At 43.5% G+C, this 17305-nt stretch overlaps 2 protein-coding genes across 2 annotated transcripts in view; both read left to right on the top strand.

Annotated features, from left to right (window-relative positions):
- LOC148342241 (uncharacterized) overlaps nt 1–17305 on the top strand; it is a 230223-nt gene that overhangs the window by 132821 nt on the left and 80097 nt on the right. The gene's annotated exons all lie outside the window — the stretch shown is intronic.
- Nucleotides 6179–9515, top strand: LOC148342248 (uncharacterized). The gene is made up of 2 exons (XM_088285488.1): nt 6179–6302; nt 7999–9515. The coding sequence occupies exons 1-2, from the start codon at nt 6179–6181 to the stop codon at nt 9492–9494; spliced, it is 1620 nt and encodes a 539-aa protein (XP_088141614.1). The 3' UTR covers nt 9495–9515.

Raw genomic sequence — 17305 nt, 5'->3', positions numbered from 1 at the left:
AGAGAAACGCAAATCGGCTCAGTTTCTCTCAAAGGTTTTGGTATGTCAGGAGTTGGCAACATGATGGCGACTGGAGTCAGCGCTGGTTTTCTCGGTGTGTTTGGCTGGGTCGTATAGGTATGGTCCATTGAACAAAACTCAAAGTCTTCAAATATCCCATCACATACATTTAATATTTCACTTTCTGAATAAAAGAGATAGAAAATAGGCCTGAGCATTGTTTATGGTGGTGGCAATTCTCTCGCCAGGTCAGTGACCTTCCAGGGTATGAGAGTAATTTAAGGTGGTCACTAGTAGACTGGTCGTATCAACGGGGAGACGCATCTGCTCTCCCTCTGGGGGACTTTTGGAGGGAAATCCCAAAGACTAGCGTGATGGGAATGCATATGCGTCACGTCAAGTCAATTTTATTTGTATAGCCCTTAATCAGAGACAGTCTCAAAGGGCTTTACATAACCACAATCGACATCCACTGATATTAACCCCCAGGAGGGCAAGGAAAAACTCCAAAAACCTCAGTAGGGGAAAAGTGAGAAACCTAGAGAAGGGACCACAGATGGGGGAATCCCCCTTCCAGGCTGCAATGGATGCCAACTGGGCAACATTTGACACATAAAATGATGCTATACAATGTTAGATGAAATAATCTGAGAGTCAATCAAAAGAAGTGCTGCAGGAAGATGACTTCAGTGGAGTGGGTCCTCATCCAGGGCCGTAATCTCCATGGCAGCATATCCGAGGATGAGCCTTCGATCTTGTACCGGTCAGTTGGTGTAAATTCAGAACAGCCACTTCCAAGTGAATCACCATCACCTAATTCCCAAGCCCGGGAATTGGGAACAGAAAAAAAAACAAAGAACAGAAGCAGTAAACAGGCCAACAAGTAGTTCAACAAAGTTCTGAAATATAAGGAAATCAGAAGAGGCGCTGCATGAAGACGACTTCGGCAGAGCAGGTCCCTTCCCGGTTCGTCAGTGCCGTAATCTTCAAAGCATGTCCCCATCACCTAATTCCCAAGCAGGGGAAGGAGGGGGCAGAAAAGAGAAGAACCGGCAGTAAACAGGCCAACAAATAATTAAATTAGATGCTAAAGTATATAAATAAATTGATCAAATGTCGCGCTGCAGGAAGACGACATCACTGGAACAGGTGCATGCCCAGTTGGTCAATGCCTTAAACTTCCTAGTGGGTCACCGTCACCTAATCCCCCAGCCGGGGGAAAAGGGGGCAGAAAAGAAAACAAAAGAAAAAAAAGCGGCAGTAAACAGGCCAACAAATATTTCAGCTAAATGCACAAGAGTATAAATGCGTCTTTAATAGTGTTTTGAACATTTCTACTGAGGTGGCGCCTCTAATATCTGAGGGTAGTGCATTCCAAAGCATTGGTGCCCGAATAGAGAACGCTCTAGAACCTGCGGACTTCTTTTTGGCTCGCGGGATCACTAAAAGACCAGCATTTTGTGAGCGAAGGTTTCGGGACGGAACATATGGTACCACGAGGTCAACGAGATAAGAAGGTGCTAAGCCGTGCAATATTTTAAAAGTAAGTAGCAGAACTTTAAAATCACATCTCAAGTGGACCGGAAGCCAATGCAAATTGGCTAATATCGGGGTAATATGATCAAACTTTCTCGTCTTAGTTAAGAGTCTAGCTGCTGCATTTTGAACTAACTGCAGACTTTTAATACTCGACATGGGGAGACCCGAGAGCAAAGCGTTACAATAGTCGAGGCGAGACGTAACAAACGCATGGATTAAGATTTCCGCGTCACACGTTAATAGAATTGGGAGAATTTTAGCAATGTTACGCAGATGAAAAATCGCAGTCCGAGTAATATTTTTAATGTGGATTTGAAATGACATAGTTGCGTCAAATATAACGCCGAGATTTTTTGTTGAATCCTTTTGGATAATATTACATTTATCGATATTCAGAGTGGTGTCTTTGAAAAGGTACAGATGACGCGCTGGTCCAATGATGAGCATCTCGGTTTTATCTGAGTTAAGACGCAAAAAATTGAAAGACATCCATTGTTTAATTTCGGCAAGGCATGCCTCTAATTTATAGCAATCGCGCGGATTTGTTATATCCAACGGCATATATAACTGCGTATCATCAGCATAACAGTGAAAACTAATGTTATATTTCCGTATAATATCACCAAGCGATAGCATGTAGATGCTAAACAATAGAGGTCCAAGTACCGATCCCTGCGGAACTCCACATGTGATCTTACAAAGATCCGAAGTCGCATTGCCATGAATTACACGGTGCGTCCTCTCCGACAGATACGAATTAAACCAAGAAAGCGCTGAACCTGAAATGCCAACACACGTTTCAAGGCGTTTTAATAATATGTTATGATCAACGGTATCAAAAGCGGCACTAAGATCGAGTAAGAGTAATATTGATGAGGTGTCGGCGTCCATAGCTATGAGAAAATCATTAGTAACTTTAGCAAGGGCCGTCTCAGTAGAGTGGTCGGCTCTAAAACCCGATTGGAAAGGTTCAAATTGATTATTAGCAGTCATATATTCATTAAGTTGTTGCGCTACGACTTTTTCAAGAATTTTTGCAATAAACGGAAGATTTGAAACCGGCCTATAGTTGATGAGACTCTCTGGGTCAAGGTTTGGTTGCTTAAGTAACGGTCGGATAACGGCGGTCCTAAAAGCTGCTGGTACTACACCCGTGGTAAGTGATAAATTAATTATATTTAAAACAGACGGTCCTAGGGTCGTAAACAGTTCTTTAATTAGTTTGCCAGGAAGCGGATCGAGCACACAAGTTGTCGGTTTTGCCGCACTAACCAATTTTGTTAGGCTCTCAAGAGATATTTTTTTAAATTGACATAAGGTTATCGGACAGTTATCAGCCCTAATGTCCCTATTAACACCATTTATCGCGGAATTCGACGGAATTTTAAGAACAGTGTCTTTAATCTCATCACGAATACATTCTATCTTCTGAGTAAAAAATTGCATAAAATCGTGAGCTGAATAGGAAGAGCTATCCGAGGTTGGTCGCTGTTGCGTTAGCATTGCTACGGTATCAAATAAATATTTAGGATTGTTTTTATGTAAGACAATTAATCTAGAATAATAATTAGTTTTGGCTAAATTAAGCGCTTCTTTGTATATTAGTAAACTATCGCACCATGCCTGACGGAAGACCTCAAGTTTGGTCGCACGCCATTTGCGCTCAAGCTTCCTACAAGATCGTTTCAGTATGCGCGTTTCCTCTGTAAACCACTGAGTCAGCCTCTTTGGGCGAGTTTTAGTTTCTAAAGGTGCGACGGAGTCAAGCGCATTTAACAGAGCGACATTAAAGTTGTTTGTGAGATCATCAATCGTACCAATATAATTAGGAAACGAAGCAGTTGCTAAAGGGAGTAGCTCAGAGAACGCAACAATGGTTGAGGAGCTAATGTTGCGGCTGCTATAATTTTGATTATGGTCAGAACGATGACAATGACTCAAGACTTCAAATTTGATAAAGTAATGGTCAGATATAGCACGGGTATATGGTAATACAATTATTTTTGAAGATGCTAAGCCTCGGGTTAATACCAAATCTAGCGTATTGCCATTTATATGCGTTGCTTCATTTATTATTTGTGTGAAACCAAACATATCAATTATTGTCCGAAACGCCACGGTAAGTGGTTCCGACGGGAGATTCATATGAATGTTGAAGACGCCCATGATAAGTATATTATCCGCATGAGTTACTAAATCAGCTACGAATTCAGAAAATTCATCTAAAAAGCCGGAGTACGAGCCAGGTGGACGATAAAGAACGGCAAGATAAAATGGCAGCTCGGCTGAGGATCGCATAATGAGAACTTCAAATGTTTTAAAGGAATTGCTAAAACGAGGACTAAGTTTTAGGTTAGATTCGGAAATGAGGGCTACACCCCCGCCTTTCTTTTGAGGGCGCACAACATGCGAGCTCACGAAGTTTGGAGGCGAAGCCTCATTTAGCGGTAAAAACTGATTCGGTTTTAACCAGGTCTCGCAAAGACCAATCATGTTAAGATTATGGTCTCTAATAAGGTCATTAACTAACAAGGCTTTCGATGAAAGCGTTCTAATATTTAAAAAACCGAGTTTCAGTAAAATAGGTCTATCTAAGTTATTCCACGCAACAGGACTCCTGGTCATAATATTAAGGAGATTGCCTTGCCTAGGTCCCGGATTGTACCTCGAGCGACTATAAACGCGGCGAGAAATTCTGACGGTCGGAATCCGATAGTTATTTACCAGCTTTCGAGTGCTATTATTTTGAGAGAACGGCTCGTCGTCAATAAAACCGACCGAGGAGGAATGCTTAAACCCATCATGTATTGCCACCTCAGTAGAAATTATATCAGTATGAGATGTAACAGCGTATGGTGTGTAGCGCTCAGATCTAGAAGAAAAGCTATGTGTGTTGTCTAAGTCTAGCATAGCGCTAGTTAGCTCTAGCCTTACAGACTCCATACCCTTCCTTACAGGCTCACTATTCGCCTGCAGCCCGACCTGCTCTAATATGAATAGTCATGGAAGGCTCAAACAATAATCTATGTTTCTAGAAAGAGTGATGGCGCCTTCCCAGTTAGGGTGAAGGCCGTCCATCCTCAGCAGGTCGGGTCGGCCCCAGAAAGAAGGCCAGTTATCTATAAACTGCAGTCCCTGCTCACTACAAAAACTAGCCAGCCACTTATTTAGCGAGAATAATCTACTAAACCTCTCATCATTGCCTCTCGCAGGCAAGGGGGCCAGAGACAATTACTCGATGCCGACTCATCTTTCTGGCGAGATCACAAGTCCTTGCTATGTTTTTCTTTGTGATCTCTGATTGCTTCATCCCAGTGTCATTGGAGCCAACGTGTATCACTATATCTGAATAGCTAGCGTTGTTTGCACAGCGCTGGTGTATAGGTGTCTTGCGCGCTAGCTCCATAAGATTAGCTTCTATGTCGGGTGCTCTGGCCCCAGGAATACACATTACTGTGGCTGGATTTTCAAGCTTAATGTTGCGGGTAATGGAGTCACCTATCACTAAGGTGCGGGAGCCATGAGACCGAGGTGGAATGGAACTGCTATGTGTCTTAACAGGCTCACCGCGATTAGCAAGCCGTTTACGGCCAATGCTAACCAGACTAGCAGGTTGGCTACAACCCGTGCTAACAGTCGTGTCCGCCACGTTTACGCTTACCACATTACTCTGCTCTAGCTGGCGGACACGTCCCTCTAGCAGGGAGAGTCTTTCCATGAGAAAGGTGCAAGTGTTGCATGTGGTGGTGCACGAAACCATAGTTGCGTTTACTCGCCCGGTGGATAAAAGCGGAGGAAAAGATGTCGCGCCGAAAGTGACGTCCTGTCGCTAAGATCCTCACGATAATAGTTCTCGAAACTATATTTCTTATCAATGTAGGTTAGTGAAGGGATATTTTATTGACAATCTAATCTCAATATACAAAGACAGAAAAAAAATTGGTGGTGGGGGGGGCGCGAATCTTTTTCTTCTTGGTAGGGGCGGGCGTGAAATAATTGAGAAGCACTGCTAGAATATGCCGACATTATATTCATACAATCTTGCAGCCCGAGTGAACCACAGCATTGTTGTAAATTCGGTAGGAGAAACGTAACCTTCCCATTGCTGTTCCAGCAGCGGCTTCTCCGGGCATAGGGGGGAAGTGACGTCGGAGCTGACTCGCTTTTGTGGCGTTATTTTAATTATTTTGTTACATTTTTTTTATCAACCGAATTAAAATATTACATAGAATATATATTAAAAGAGAACAGCCAGGTGTAAAAACAAACACAGAGGCAAAGAAATATATTTGAAAAATACGTGCTTAAAGCATGACGTCATTAGCAAGCGCGCAGCTTCCGAAGGACCTCGACCACATCCACCGAGCCGTCCACACCGGAACAAAAACACCCACCGCTAAATTCTTCTGATTTCGTGTGGAACTGACTGTAATTTTCTCATAGGATGTCCAGTGCTACTCTAAAGGACTACGACATAATTCATTAAGTATTTGTGTCCCGATAACCTCATCTTCGCGCGTTGATGCTTTTCGGCGTAGTTAGCTTAGCTTGTTAGCTAGCTAGCCGCTAACGAAAAGAGGCACATGACTCATCGCCAAGCAGAGATCAAGTGCGGATTTTTTGGAATTATCATTTGAAAATGTGTGAAAGAACGACACCCAAGTACAAAGAGGAACTTTGTGGAATAAAAGAAGAGAACGAGCAACATCTTCAATCGCTGGGCGAAGTTTGCAACCAGCCTCGTGTTGTGCTACACAAGGCAGGTTTGTACACGTCTAACTCTCATTTGCTTTGTATAGAACGACTTTCGATCGTTAGAAATATGCATCACACGTTCAAGGATATTGTCGTTTTATTTTTAAATATTGCCTTTTACTTGTCGGTTTGCTGAACATTTGTTGATGCCAAATTAAATCAGTGCAGAAAATAAATGCCAAAGAATAACCAATAGTGGGGGGTGAACTCCATGTTTTTCCCAGTATAAAATTTGAACTGATTATTTAACATTTTACATTTTCTGGTTTTTATATCTTGTTCAAGCGATTCCTTACGGAAAGAATTCTGCTTGAATCTAAAATATATGCACACTGCGGCGAAAACATTAATGGCGGTTGATCAATTTTAGTGGATAAAACACAAAATATTATGTATCTTTTTTTAAAAATCAAGTACGTATTGGTCTTATTTATTTATTTATTTATTAACTTTGTGCTGGCTTCGTCGGGTGTAAGTCAAGTTTTGTGCATGTGCGCATAGTTTCACCTCATCCAAACATTTAAAATTCATTTAATGCATCCATCCAGGGTTGCACGGATCTCATCAGTGAACAAACGCATGCTGCAAGGAATGCATCTGCATCTTTGGCTTACTATGCGCTTAAAAAGGGAGAGCGTCACAACCCCCTTTTCCACCAACAAGTCCAGGAACATTTAGTTCCTGGTAATAAAGTTCCTGTGGCCCAGGTGGTTTGCATCTCGACTGCAACTCATAGTTCCTGATAATGTATGCAAAAGACAATGATGGCGTAACGGTAGGAGGTGTTGTGTTACTTTGTTACTCATTACTGACACCCTATGGCTGTTATACATCATTGCAGGTACAAAATAATTCAGTGAACTCATAATATTTTGGTGTATCTTAGTCGAATTTTAATACATATTGGATGACTTTAAAATATACAGTCATTATTCAAATATGTCAACATAAAAGTCAGAGTGAAAGTGTTGTTGCTTAATTTATGTGTAGGGGTTTTGACTCTTCGAACGTTAATTTTGTTTTAAAGTTTATTTAGAAACAGAAATTTTCTAAAAACGTAAAAAGGGGAATGTTGGAACGTACTAGCGGGCTAAATGTCATTTTGGGCAAAAAAAAAAAAAAAACTTAAATCATGCAATAAATAGCGACTATGATTCCAGAGCCCCTTTAATTCTTTTAGGCATACAGATTATCATGAAAGCAAAAAGTACCCACGATGAAACTATCTCTAAATGCAAAATGAAATACTTGTAAACATATTTCACTTGAAGGATTCCTATTTTATCAATGACATTATGTTGCGATGGCCCCCATCAATATGTTAGGGTCCCACAACAGGTGTTCCATCAGACGCACACGATAGCCTGTGTGTGCTAACTTCAGCTCGCTTCCAGAAACGTCTGTGACTATGTCAGGAATGAAATCGGGCATCAGCCGCAACGTGCTTCCTATTTAAATGCTCTTTTATCACAGTTGTGCTGCTAAACTTTAGCAGCACAACTGTGATAGCAGCTAAAGGGAGGTTTACATCGTAGGATGTAATTTTGTGAAATGCCCCCATGGTCCGGTCCAAATCGGGGTCGCACGCATTGATTCGTGTTCGGCAGGCACAAGTCAAGGTAGCAGGGTAGAAACAATATAAGACAAAGTCGCCGCCTGAGGTTTGACTTGGCCAAACCAAATTTGTCTTTTTGTGTCCTGCAGACGTCAGTGAAAACGATCTCCTTTCTGTGAAAGAGGAGCCAGACTGGACTCACATCAAAAAGGAGGAGGAGGAGGAGGAGATCAACAAGTCACCAGTGATCGTTGTCCATATAAAGACTGACGATGAAAACAAGGATGAGAGTGAGGACAAGAGAGGGGCGGAGCCTCCAAGCAGCAGCTCAAGTCATCACGTGACAACAGAAGGCCGGGAGGAAGGATACAACCTCTACGTGGTCTCCCGGACGAGTCGGCGGTCCCCCGTCGACGACGAATGTATCCTGCCGGCACCCATATTACCCCACGACTCGGTCCGGAGGACCGGTCAGGGAGAGGGCGCCGCCACTATCTCCTGCCACCTTTTGGCTATGGCTCCTGCGGTGCCCCCGACTCATTCCTCTCCGGCAGAGGATTTTCGGCGACGCACCTACCCCTCACAACGGCCTCTCCACCGAGCCGCACAAGGTGATTGCGCTAGCTGGGCGAACCTTGGGAGGTTCCGCCCAGGCGCCAGCCCAACAACAACAACAGAAGGTGATGAAGACCACTGGGGGCCATCACAAGCACATAATGAGGACACATTATCAGACGCTCATGACGATGATGATGATGATGATGATGATGATGGGCAAGCCAAAGGTGAAAGGGCACATCACACTGACTCATTAACTTCAAAGCTGTCTTTAAAACCGCACACAAGAACACACAGTGGAGAAAAACCATTTTCTTGCACGGTTTGTGGCAAAAGCTTCTCTCGAAAGTTTCATTTAACAATCCACACAAGAACACACAGTGGAGAAAAACCTATTTCATGCTCAGTTTGTGGCAAGAGTTACTCTGACAAGTCTAATTTAACAAGCCACACAAGAACACACAGTGGTGAAAAACCTTTTTCTTGCTCGGTTTGCGGCAAAAGCTTCTCTCGAAAGTCTCATTTAGTAAGGCACACAAGAATGCACAGTGGAGAAAAACCTTTTTCATGCTCAGTTTGTGGCAAGAGTTTCTCTGACAAGTCTAATTTAACAAGCCACACAACAACACACAGTGGTGAAAAATCATTTTCCTGCTCAGTTTGTGGAAAATGCTTCTCGAAAAAGACATATTTAACAGAACACACAAGAACACACACTGGAGAAAAACCTTTTTCCTGTTCAGTTTGTGGCAAAAGCTTTTATGTAAAGTCAATTTTAACAGATCACACAAGAACACACACTGGAGAAAAACCTTTTTCCTGCTCAGTTTGTGGCAAGAGTTTCTCTCGGTCTCATTTAATAATTCACAAAAGAACGCACAGTGGAGGAAAAACCTTTTTCCTGCTCAGTTTGTGGCAAGAGTTTCTCTCGAAGGTCTCATTTAATAATTCACACAAGAACGCACAGTGGAGAAAAACCGTTTTCCTGCTCAGTTTGTGCCAAGAGTTTCTCTCAAAAGTCGCGTTTACGAAACCACACAAGAACACACAATGGAGACAAGCCATTCAGTTGCAGCGTTTGTTCTAAAAAATTCTTCACTAAACAGAGTGCTGAGAGACACGATTGTGCTGGCGAGAATTGCAGCGATCCTTGAAGATTAAAAAAAGAAAAAAAATGAAAGAACCGACTCTTTGTGGTAAGATGTAAATGTGATTTTCAATAAAATATGATGAAATTGAATTTTGCAAAGATCTTTTATTGACACAAAGCCAATGTGATCAGTGCCAGAAGAAGCAATGTGTCTGAGTGATGATGATTTGTTTTGGTGTTTACATCAAACATGTAAATAAAATTTATTGCCTTTACCTGGAATAACATTTTTTAACATTATGCTTTTCAGTTGTCTTTTTAATCGTACTTAATGGAAAAGGTGTGAGAAGAAACGGTGCTTATGAAATTGGTGCCTTCGACAATCATCAATAAAATCACTTGTTCCACTTGCGCTGTGTGAAAAGGTGAAAAACTAAACTCGTAGTTGAACTATAAAAAGAACCAGAAAGAGAAACGCAAATAGTCTCGGTTTCTCTTTCTAGGTTGAGCTCTATCAAGCATTTGGGGTTTGTTGCTAAGCAGAATCTCACTTCGGAAAAACTATAATTTTGTCAAATATACAAAATACTCTTTTCATGCTATATTATATTTTTTATACTTTGGATCGCTTATATAATGAAATCGGGAAATATTAAAATTTAAAATTGGAAACCACATACAGACTTAATGCAATTAATAAGAAATATAGAAACATTTTATAAATATTGAACACATTGAGAAGAGTTAATCTTGAAATAAATATTGAAATATAAAAAATACTTAGGTATTAAATTAATTCAATAACCCGACCCCGGAATGAGTGGCAGAAAACGGCTTGATGGATGGAATAATTTAAATTGCACACATATTCAAATGAACAAATATGTTCAGAAATATTCAAGTGTGAAATAAAAAGGTTTAAATTAATATTGATAATTTTACATATTAAAATAATTGAATAAATATTGTAGTATTACATAAGCAAGCTTAAATATACATTGAAATAAATAAAAAAAAAGTTGTGTATTTTTAAATGGCCTAATCTAGATATGGGAAGTATTCTCTTTATGAAACTATGAAGGGACTGGAGCTCACAGAAGTGACCAGTCTTGGTTCTGAAGTTCCGATGTAACCAGATACTGCCCTGAGAGAAAATAGGCCTGAGCATTGTTTATGGTGGGGGCAATTCTCTCGCCAGGTCAGTGACCTTCCAGGGTATGAGAGTAATTTAAGGTGGTCACGAGTAGACTGGTCGTATCAACGGGGAGACGCATCTGCTCTCCCTCTGGGGGACTTTTGGAGGGAAATCCCGAAGACTAGCGGGATGGGAATGCATATGCAACAAGGGAAAATTAGATATTCATGTCCTATTTGGGCATTCCCTATAAGAAGGGAATGTCTGAGAGGGGGCTCGCACGTTTTTGGGGAGACTTCTTTTGACATCAGCATGTAACGAGAATAAAATCTTTCTTCTTTCTTTTGTTCTTTTCCATCACCAATCCAGCCTTGCTCGGCTGCCTCTCCGGAAGGCAGCAAGGACCCACACTTCAAAGCCAAAATATACGACATATTGAAAGAAAAACAATACTCAAATATTGAAATAAGTATAGAATTGAATGAATAAACCACAAAGAAATAAATACCTCCTGGAAAATATCCTTATTATCAACATTTCTCAAAGCACAACATTTCGATCAGATTGAGTTCTTTCTTGCACATTCTTCAACAATCGTAATTTTTTTTACTTTTACTTTTTAAGTTACTTCAGTGCATTTCACACCTGTGCCTTCGGGGAATTCCTACTTTGTTCTACTTGAATAAATCCCCATCAAAATACCATCATTTATATAGGGCTGGAAAGCGGTGAAGGTGGATTCTTAAAACGCTGACAAGGGAAAAGGTTGGGTAACAAGGATTTATTTTGACCGGCAAATGACAATCAATACACGATAGGCAAGGTAACTTGCTATGAATAATACTTTGGTATCTATAATTATCGTCGCCAGAAGACGAGAACGAAAAGCGCTGGTGGAGAGAACTCACACCAGGAAAATCAAAACGAGGAACAGAAAAAGCTTGCAACCCAAGAAAACCGAAAACGACGGAGTCCTTCCACAAAAGGGTAAGGTTAGATCCAATGCACGAAGCGAGAACAGAAAGCGAGCCGAAACGTAGCTGAAACATAGAACACATCAAAAACTTACAAAGACCATACACGGGGAAACTTGGGCGAAGACTGTAGCGAAGGCACATGGGCACGAGCAAATTTGGTCAATAATCCGACGCGAGTGTGTCCGCGTCGATGGCTTAAATAGTCCGTGACTCATTAACTTCATTGGTCGCAGCTGTGTGGCTCGTGAACGCTTCTCGCTCGCGGCCGAGTCCCAAAGAAGCGCGCCGTCGGGAACGCCCACTCAGCTGCAACAAATACACATGGATCGTGACAATGACACATCGGCTGGACAAATAATATCCAGAAACACACTTACGCACCACTGAGTGAGTGTTGGACGATATAGCTTATCTTGAAAGGTCCGACTTGAAAATGTCCTTGCAAGTGGATCTGCAATTAAATCCACACTTTTCCCTCCTTCGGCCATTGTGTTTTAAAAAAAGCAAGAATATATTTTAGATTTTCGAACGGTCGCCAATTACGACTTTTGGGTGTGTTCATTCGGCATAGCGCCGCCCCCTCACGAGTGAGTATCCAATCACAAAACGCGTTCATCACCCTCAGCATAAGGTCAGCAAGAAGGCTCACTGTAACCAACTCGTGATCTAATTGGTTTTCGCAACTGTCTAACAAATATGAAAGCTCATTGACTTTGACAGAAGAGATGCTCGCACTGTAAATTATGGCAACGAGGCTCTTGTCTTATAACGCGTTTTAATGGCGTTACCACTCACCACAACTCCCCACTTGCATGAACAATCTCGCGAGACCCCCTGCGAGACAATTGTGACACTCAGTTACCGTAAAGGTGCAACACCGTCGCAAATACAAATTTAGTACTATTACATGACATCTCCCCTCTTTTGTGTTATTTTCAATAACATCAAGCAAGCATTAATTTCTCCAACTGGGCTGCAACATGCAAAAAAAAAAATAAAGATGCCTCTCAGAAATCAAGTTAACCAGAAATATGCAACAATCAAACAAATCCCAACAGCATGAGCAATTTTTCATTTTCATTTTTTCCATTTTTATTCCCCCCCCCCCCCAAAGACCATGAGTCTCAGTCTCACAGGTCAAGCCTGTCGACTGTTTTTCACACTCGTCCAGAACGGGTCAACACCCGAGTAGGTGGGGAAGTCGAGGATGTCGACTCGCTCCGGCATACAGAAACGTTGTCGTCTATGCCGGTGTTGACAGGGTGGATGTCCGTCAGCTTGTAGTCTTCGGACGCTGCTGGGACTGACTGGGGAACTGGCCCAGGTTTGAGGTGACGGCGGTTCCGCCTCAGTTCTGCTCCTTGTGGTGTCCGTATGATGAAAGACCTAGGTGTTGTACTCTCGCATGAAACCACAGCTGGCAAACACCATGACTTCTCGTGATCCAATTTGGAAAGCACTTGGTCACCTGGACGTAAAGAAGGCAAAGTTCTGGCTCCATGGCGACGGTTGAAGTAGTGAGCCTGTTTCGCCTTTTCCTTCTTATCTGACTCCTCCACAACTGTCCTGCTGGGCCACTTAGGTTTGAGGTTCTCCTCCAGCGTTGGAAGTGTCGTTCTATTTTTTCTCCCCATCCACAGCTCAGCTGGGCTGTAGCCTGTCGTGGAACAGGGAGTAGCTCGATGACACATGAGAGCCATGACAGGGTCCTCCTGCTTCAGGATCCTCTTAGCTGTCTGCACTGCTCTTTCTGCATGTCCATTTCCTTTTGGATGATGAGGGCTGGACGTGTAGTGTTGGAAGCCGAGCTGTTTAGCGAACTGCTGGAATTCAGCACTTGTAAACTGGGGACCATTGTCACTCACTATCTCACTTGGAATGCCGAATCTAGCGAAAACGGTTTTCAAACTTTTATTATTTGTGCACTCGTTGTAGATGGCAGGTGTAATATTTCAATAAACCTTGAGTAGTAATCCGAGATTACAAGGTAGTTATGTTGTTTAAATTCACGGATGCCCATGGCTACTCTCTTCCAAGGTCGCTCCGGAAGCGGTGTGGATAGGAGTGGCTCCTTTTGTTGAGTTCTTCTCATTTCGTAGCATACTTGACATGATGCCACGAGCTTGCATATTTCTGATGAAAGTCACCACACGGATGAACCCGCTCTCTGTCTACATTTGATGAGGCCTTGATGTCCCTCATGAACTTTCTAAGTACTTCCCCTCTCATTGATCGTGGCACAACAATCCTACACCCTCTCAGAATTAGGCAATCATGCACTGACAGCTCTGATTTAACTTGAACATATGCTCTAGCAACTACTGGCCCTTTACTGATGTGCTCAGGCCATCCTCTTTCTATTAGCCCTGCAACACATTGAAGTTCGGGGTCAGCGGCTGTCGCTACCCTAATTTCATCCAACTTGCCTGTAGATGCCGGGATCCCTTTAAAGGAATGTAAGAGTTGGAGCCTGGCATAGTTCATGGTATGTTGCTGCATCCTTTGTGTGGGGGGTGTGAGACTGTGGAATGCTGGGCGTGTGACTGGTGGAGCGGAACAGAGTAGGGGGTGCGAGAAGGTGCAAGAATGGAATGTTTCAGGACAGATGGTGATAGCCGCAAGGAGGGGGCGAAGACGAGATGAAACAAGCACAACTAGGAGGAGCCACCACGTGATTCTTCAGGGGAGAAAGACCAATGAGAGCAAGCTAAAGTTAACTGCAGGATACACATAGCCAATAGAATCATGCCAGGATGCCTTTGTCTCTGTGACATTTGCATATTGTATAGTATGAATCATTACTGGGCAACTCGGATGAGGAGTACGTCTGCTGGTGGCGTACAGAGTTGTATTGAGAGGGACCCGAGACCCAGGTGCATGTAGTAGTTTTGTGTATTGGGAATAAATCCACTCGTGCGTGAAAATGCCGGCTTCCTGATACCTTTCTATTGCAGAACGAGCGCGCATATTGTTGGATGAGTGAGAGTTGGGTAAGGTCACAAATTGGAGTCAGATTGCTAATTTGAGTTTATACTGGTTTAAAATTCAATTCTAATATTGATTTAAAACTAAATTCCAACCCCTTCCACCACACTAGCCACATAACAGGCCACGTCGCTATGCGTTTCATTTACAGTGTTTACATTAGGTAGCGGACTGCGTGACGTCGCGTCCGCAACAATCAGGGTTTTCCCAGGAGCATATTCTGCGATAGGGTTAAATCTCATTAGTCTCATGAGAAGACGCTGGCAACGCAAGAGTACATTATCCAAGCTTCGATTGTTGATGAGAGGTACAAGCGGCTTGTGATCAGTTACCAACTTGAACTGTTCCAGTCCGTTAAGGTATCTGTCGAACTTCTCGCACGCCCAGACACCAGCCAATGCTTCCTTTTCTATCTGTGCGTAGCGAGATTCTGCATCGCTTAGCCTTCGGGAGCAATAAGCTACGGGTTTCCAGTGATCTCCATGGAGTTGCAGTAACACACCACCCAGTCCATAACTGCTCGCATCAGCCGACACAGCAGTTGGCATCCCCACATTGTAGTAGGCAAGCACCGGTGCAGTTGTTAGCAATTCCTTAATGTTCTCAAAAGCTGCTTGTTGAGCGTGACTCCAAGTCCAGACGGCATCATTCCTCAGGAGCTCATGCATTGGCTGACCCACCGTTGAGAGGTTTGGAATATACCTTCCTAGGTAATTGACCATTCCCAATATCCTCTTCAGCTCTTTCAAATCACCTGGTGGTGACAACTGCCGTATAGCTTCCACCTTCTCTGGGTCTGGCCGGATGCCAGACCTGTCGATGAGGTGTCCAAGGAATCGCAGCTGGTTCTGTTTAATTGAACACTTATCTTTGTTGAGCTTCAGGCCAGCAGTCTGGATGCGTTGCATCACCTTCTCCAAGTTGTCGTCATGCTCCTTCTCAGTAGCCCCGTACACCAGGATGTCATCCATGAAGACCTCAACCCCTTCAAGGCCCTGTAGAGTCTCCATCATCTTCCTCTGGAAGATCTCTGGTGTACTTGTAATTCCAAACGGGAGTCGTTTAAAGTTGAAGCGGCCAAAGGGAGTGATGAATGTAGTGAGCCTACAGCAGTCTGGATGGAGGGGTATCTGGAAGAACCCGCTGGCTGCATCCAAGGAAGAAAAGACTGTAGCTCCGCTTAGTTTCGCTATGATGTCATCAGCTGTGGGCAAAATGTACCGTTCTCGTTTAACAGCCTCATTCAGCCTTTTGAGGTCGACACAGATGCGGGCTTTTCCTGTGCTTTTCTTCAGGACTGGCACCATGGGTGCACACCAGTCAGTGGGCTGCGTAACCCTCTCTATTATGCCATTTTGTTCCATCCTCTGTAACTCTTCTTTCACCTTTTGCAGCATGGGCAGAGGAACACGTCGCGCTGTGTGTACAGCATATGGTTGAGCATTGTCTTTTAATTGTATTCGCACCGGTTCAGTCTTTAAAGTCCCATGTTCACCGTATGCTTGTATGTGACCTCTGTTGGTCACCAACTCATCTATTCGCCTCACCAGGTTCATTTTCACAGACATTGGCCGGCTGAGGAGGTTATTCACCGTGCGACCACGAATAACATAAACTGCGAGAGGGTAGGTTTTGCCTTTATAGGTAACTGTGCTTTGGATCAGACCTAAGCACTGCAATTCACCACCTGGACTATCAAGTGGAATGTCAGCAGGCTGCAGTTGTGTTTTGGGGATGAGCGAGCGATAGATCTGTTCGCAGATGACGTTCACGTCTCCCCCTGTGTCAATTTTAATTTCTGCTGGTGTAGATCCCAGCAACAACTTCACGGCCCATTGCTGTGAAGTCCCATTTGCTTTTCTCACTGACCCAAGGAAATACGGTTGCTGTTGCTCCGGTTGCTCTGTGACTTCACTCACCGCCGCTTTTTTATTCCTACACACTCTGCTCCAATATCGCACTTTGTTGCACGAGTTACATGTGGATTTCTTAGCAGGACATATTTCATCCTTATTATGCTTGGCTTTCCCACATTTTCCACATTGTCCATAACAGCTCTCCCTCTGCTTGAAGCGTTGCTTGGTGCACCTTTTAAACTTGTTGGTCACTTCATGTATCATCCCAGCTGCTTCTCCTTGCATGCTAATTTGGGACGTTACCTCCTCACACTGCCTGACCGTCTCAATCGTCCGCGCCAGCGTTAGGTCGTTTATCAGCTGCAGTTAACGTGAAACCTCCTTGTCCAATATTCCCACGACGATCCTGTCGCGAATGTTCTCCTCTCGGGTCGCGCCGAAGTCACAATGTTCCGAGAGCTCGTACAACACCCGAATGAAAGTCTCCGCCTTCTCGCCCGGCCGCTGTGCGCGCTGGTGGAAGCATGCGCGTTCATGTATCACATTCCGTCGTGGCACGAAATATCCGTCGAACTTGCCAAGTACTCGTTCAAAGTCATTTCTGTGTCCATCTTCGGCGAATGTAAACGACTTGTAGATGTCCTCGGACTCGCTACCCATGGCGTATATCAGGCTGCTCACCTGCACCGCGCCCTCTTCTCTGTCGAGTTTCGTGGCGGTCCTGAATCTCACAAATCGCTGCTTCCAGTCCGGCCACTCTCGTGGCTTATCAAAGGGGAAACCCGTCGGGGGATTAAACTTGGCCATTGTTTCGAGTTCACTTCTGACACCATGTAGTAAATGATGGCAACGAGG

The sequence above is a fragment of the Idiotropiscis lumnitzeri genome, chromosome 2 (genome assembly GCF_059441095.1).
Source record: "Idiotropiscis lumnitzeri isolate Australia: NSW breed Sydney's pygmy pipehorse chromosome 2, RoL_Ilum_1.0, whole genome shotgun sequence".
NCBI lineage: Eukaryota > Metazoa > Chordata > Actinopteri > Syngnathiformes > Syngnathidae > Idiotropiscis > Idiotropiscis lumnitzeri.
Note: the sequence above shows the minus strand (reverse complement) of the source record. Positions and strands in the feature narration are given on the sequence as shown.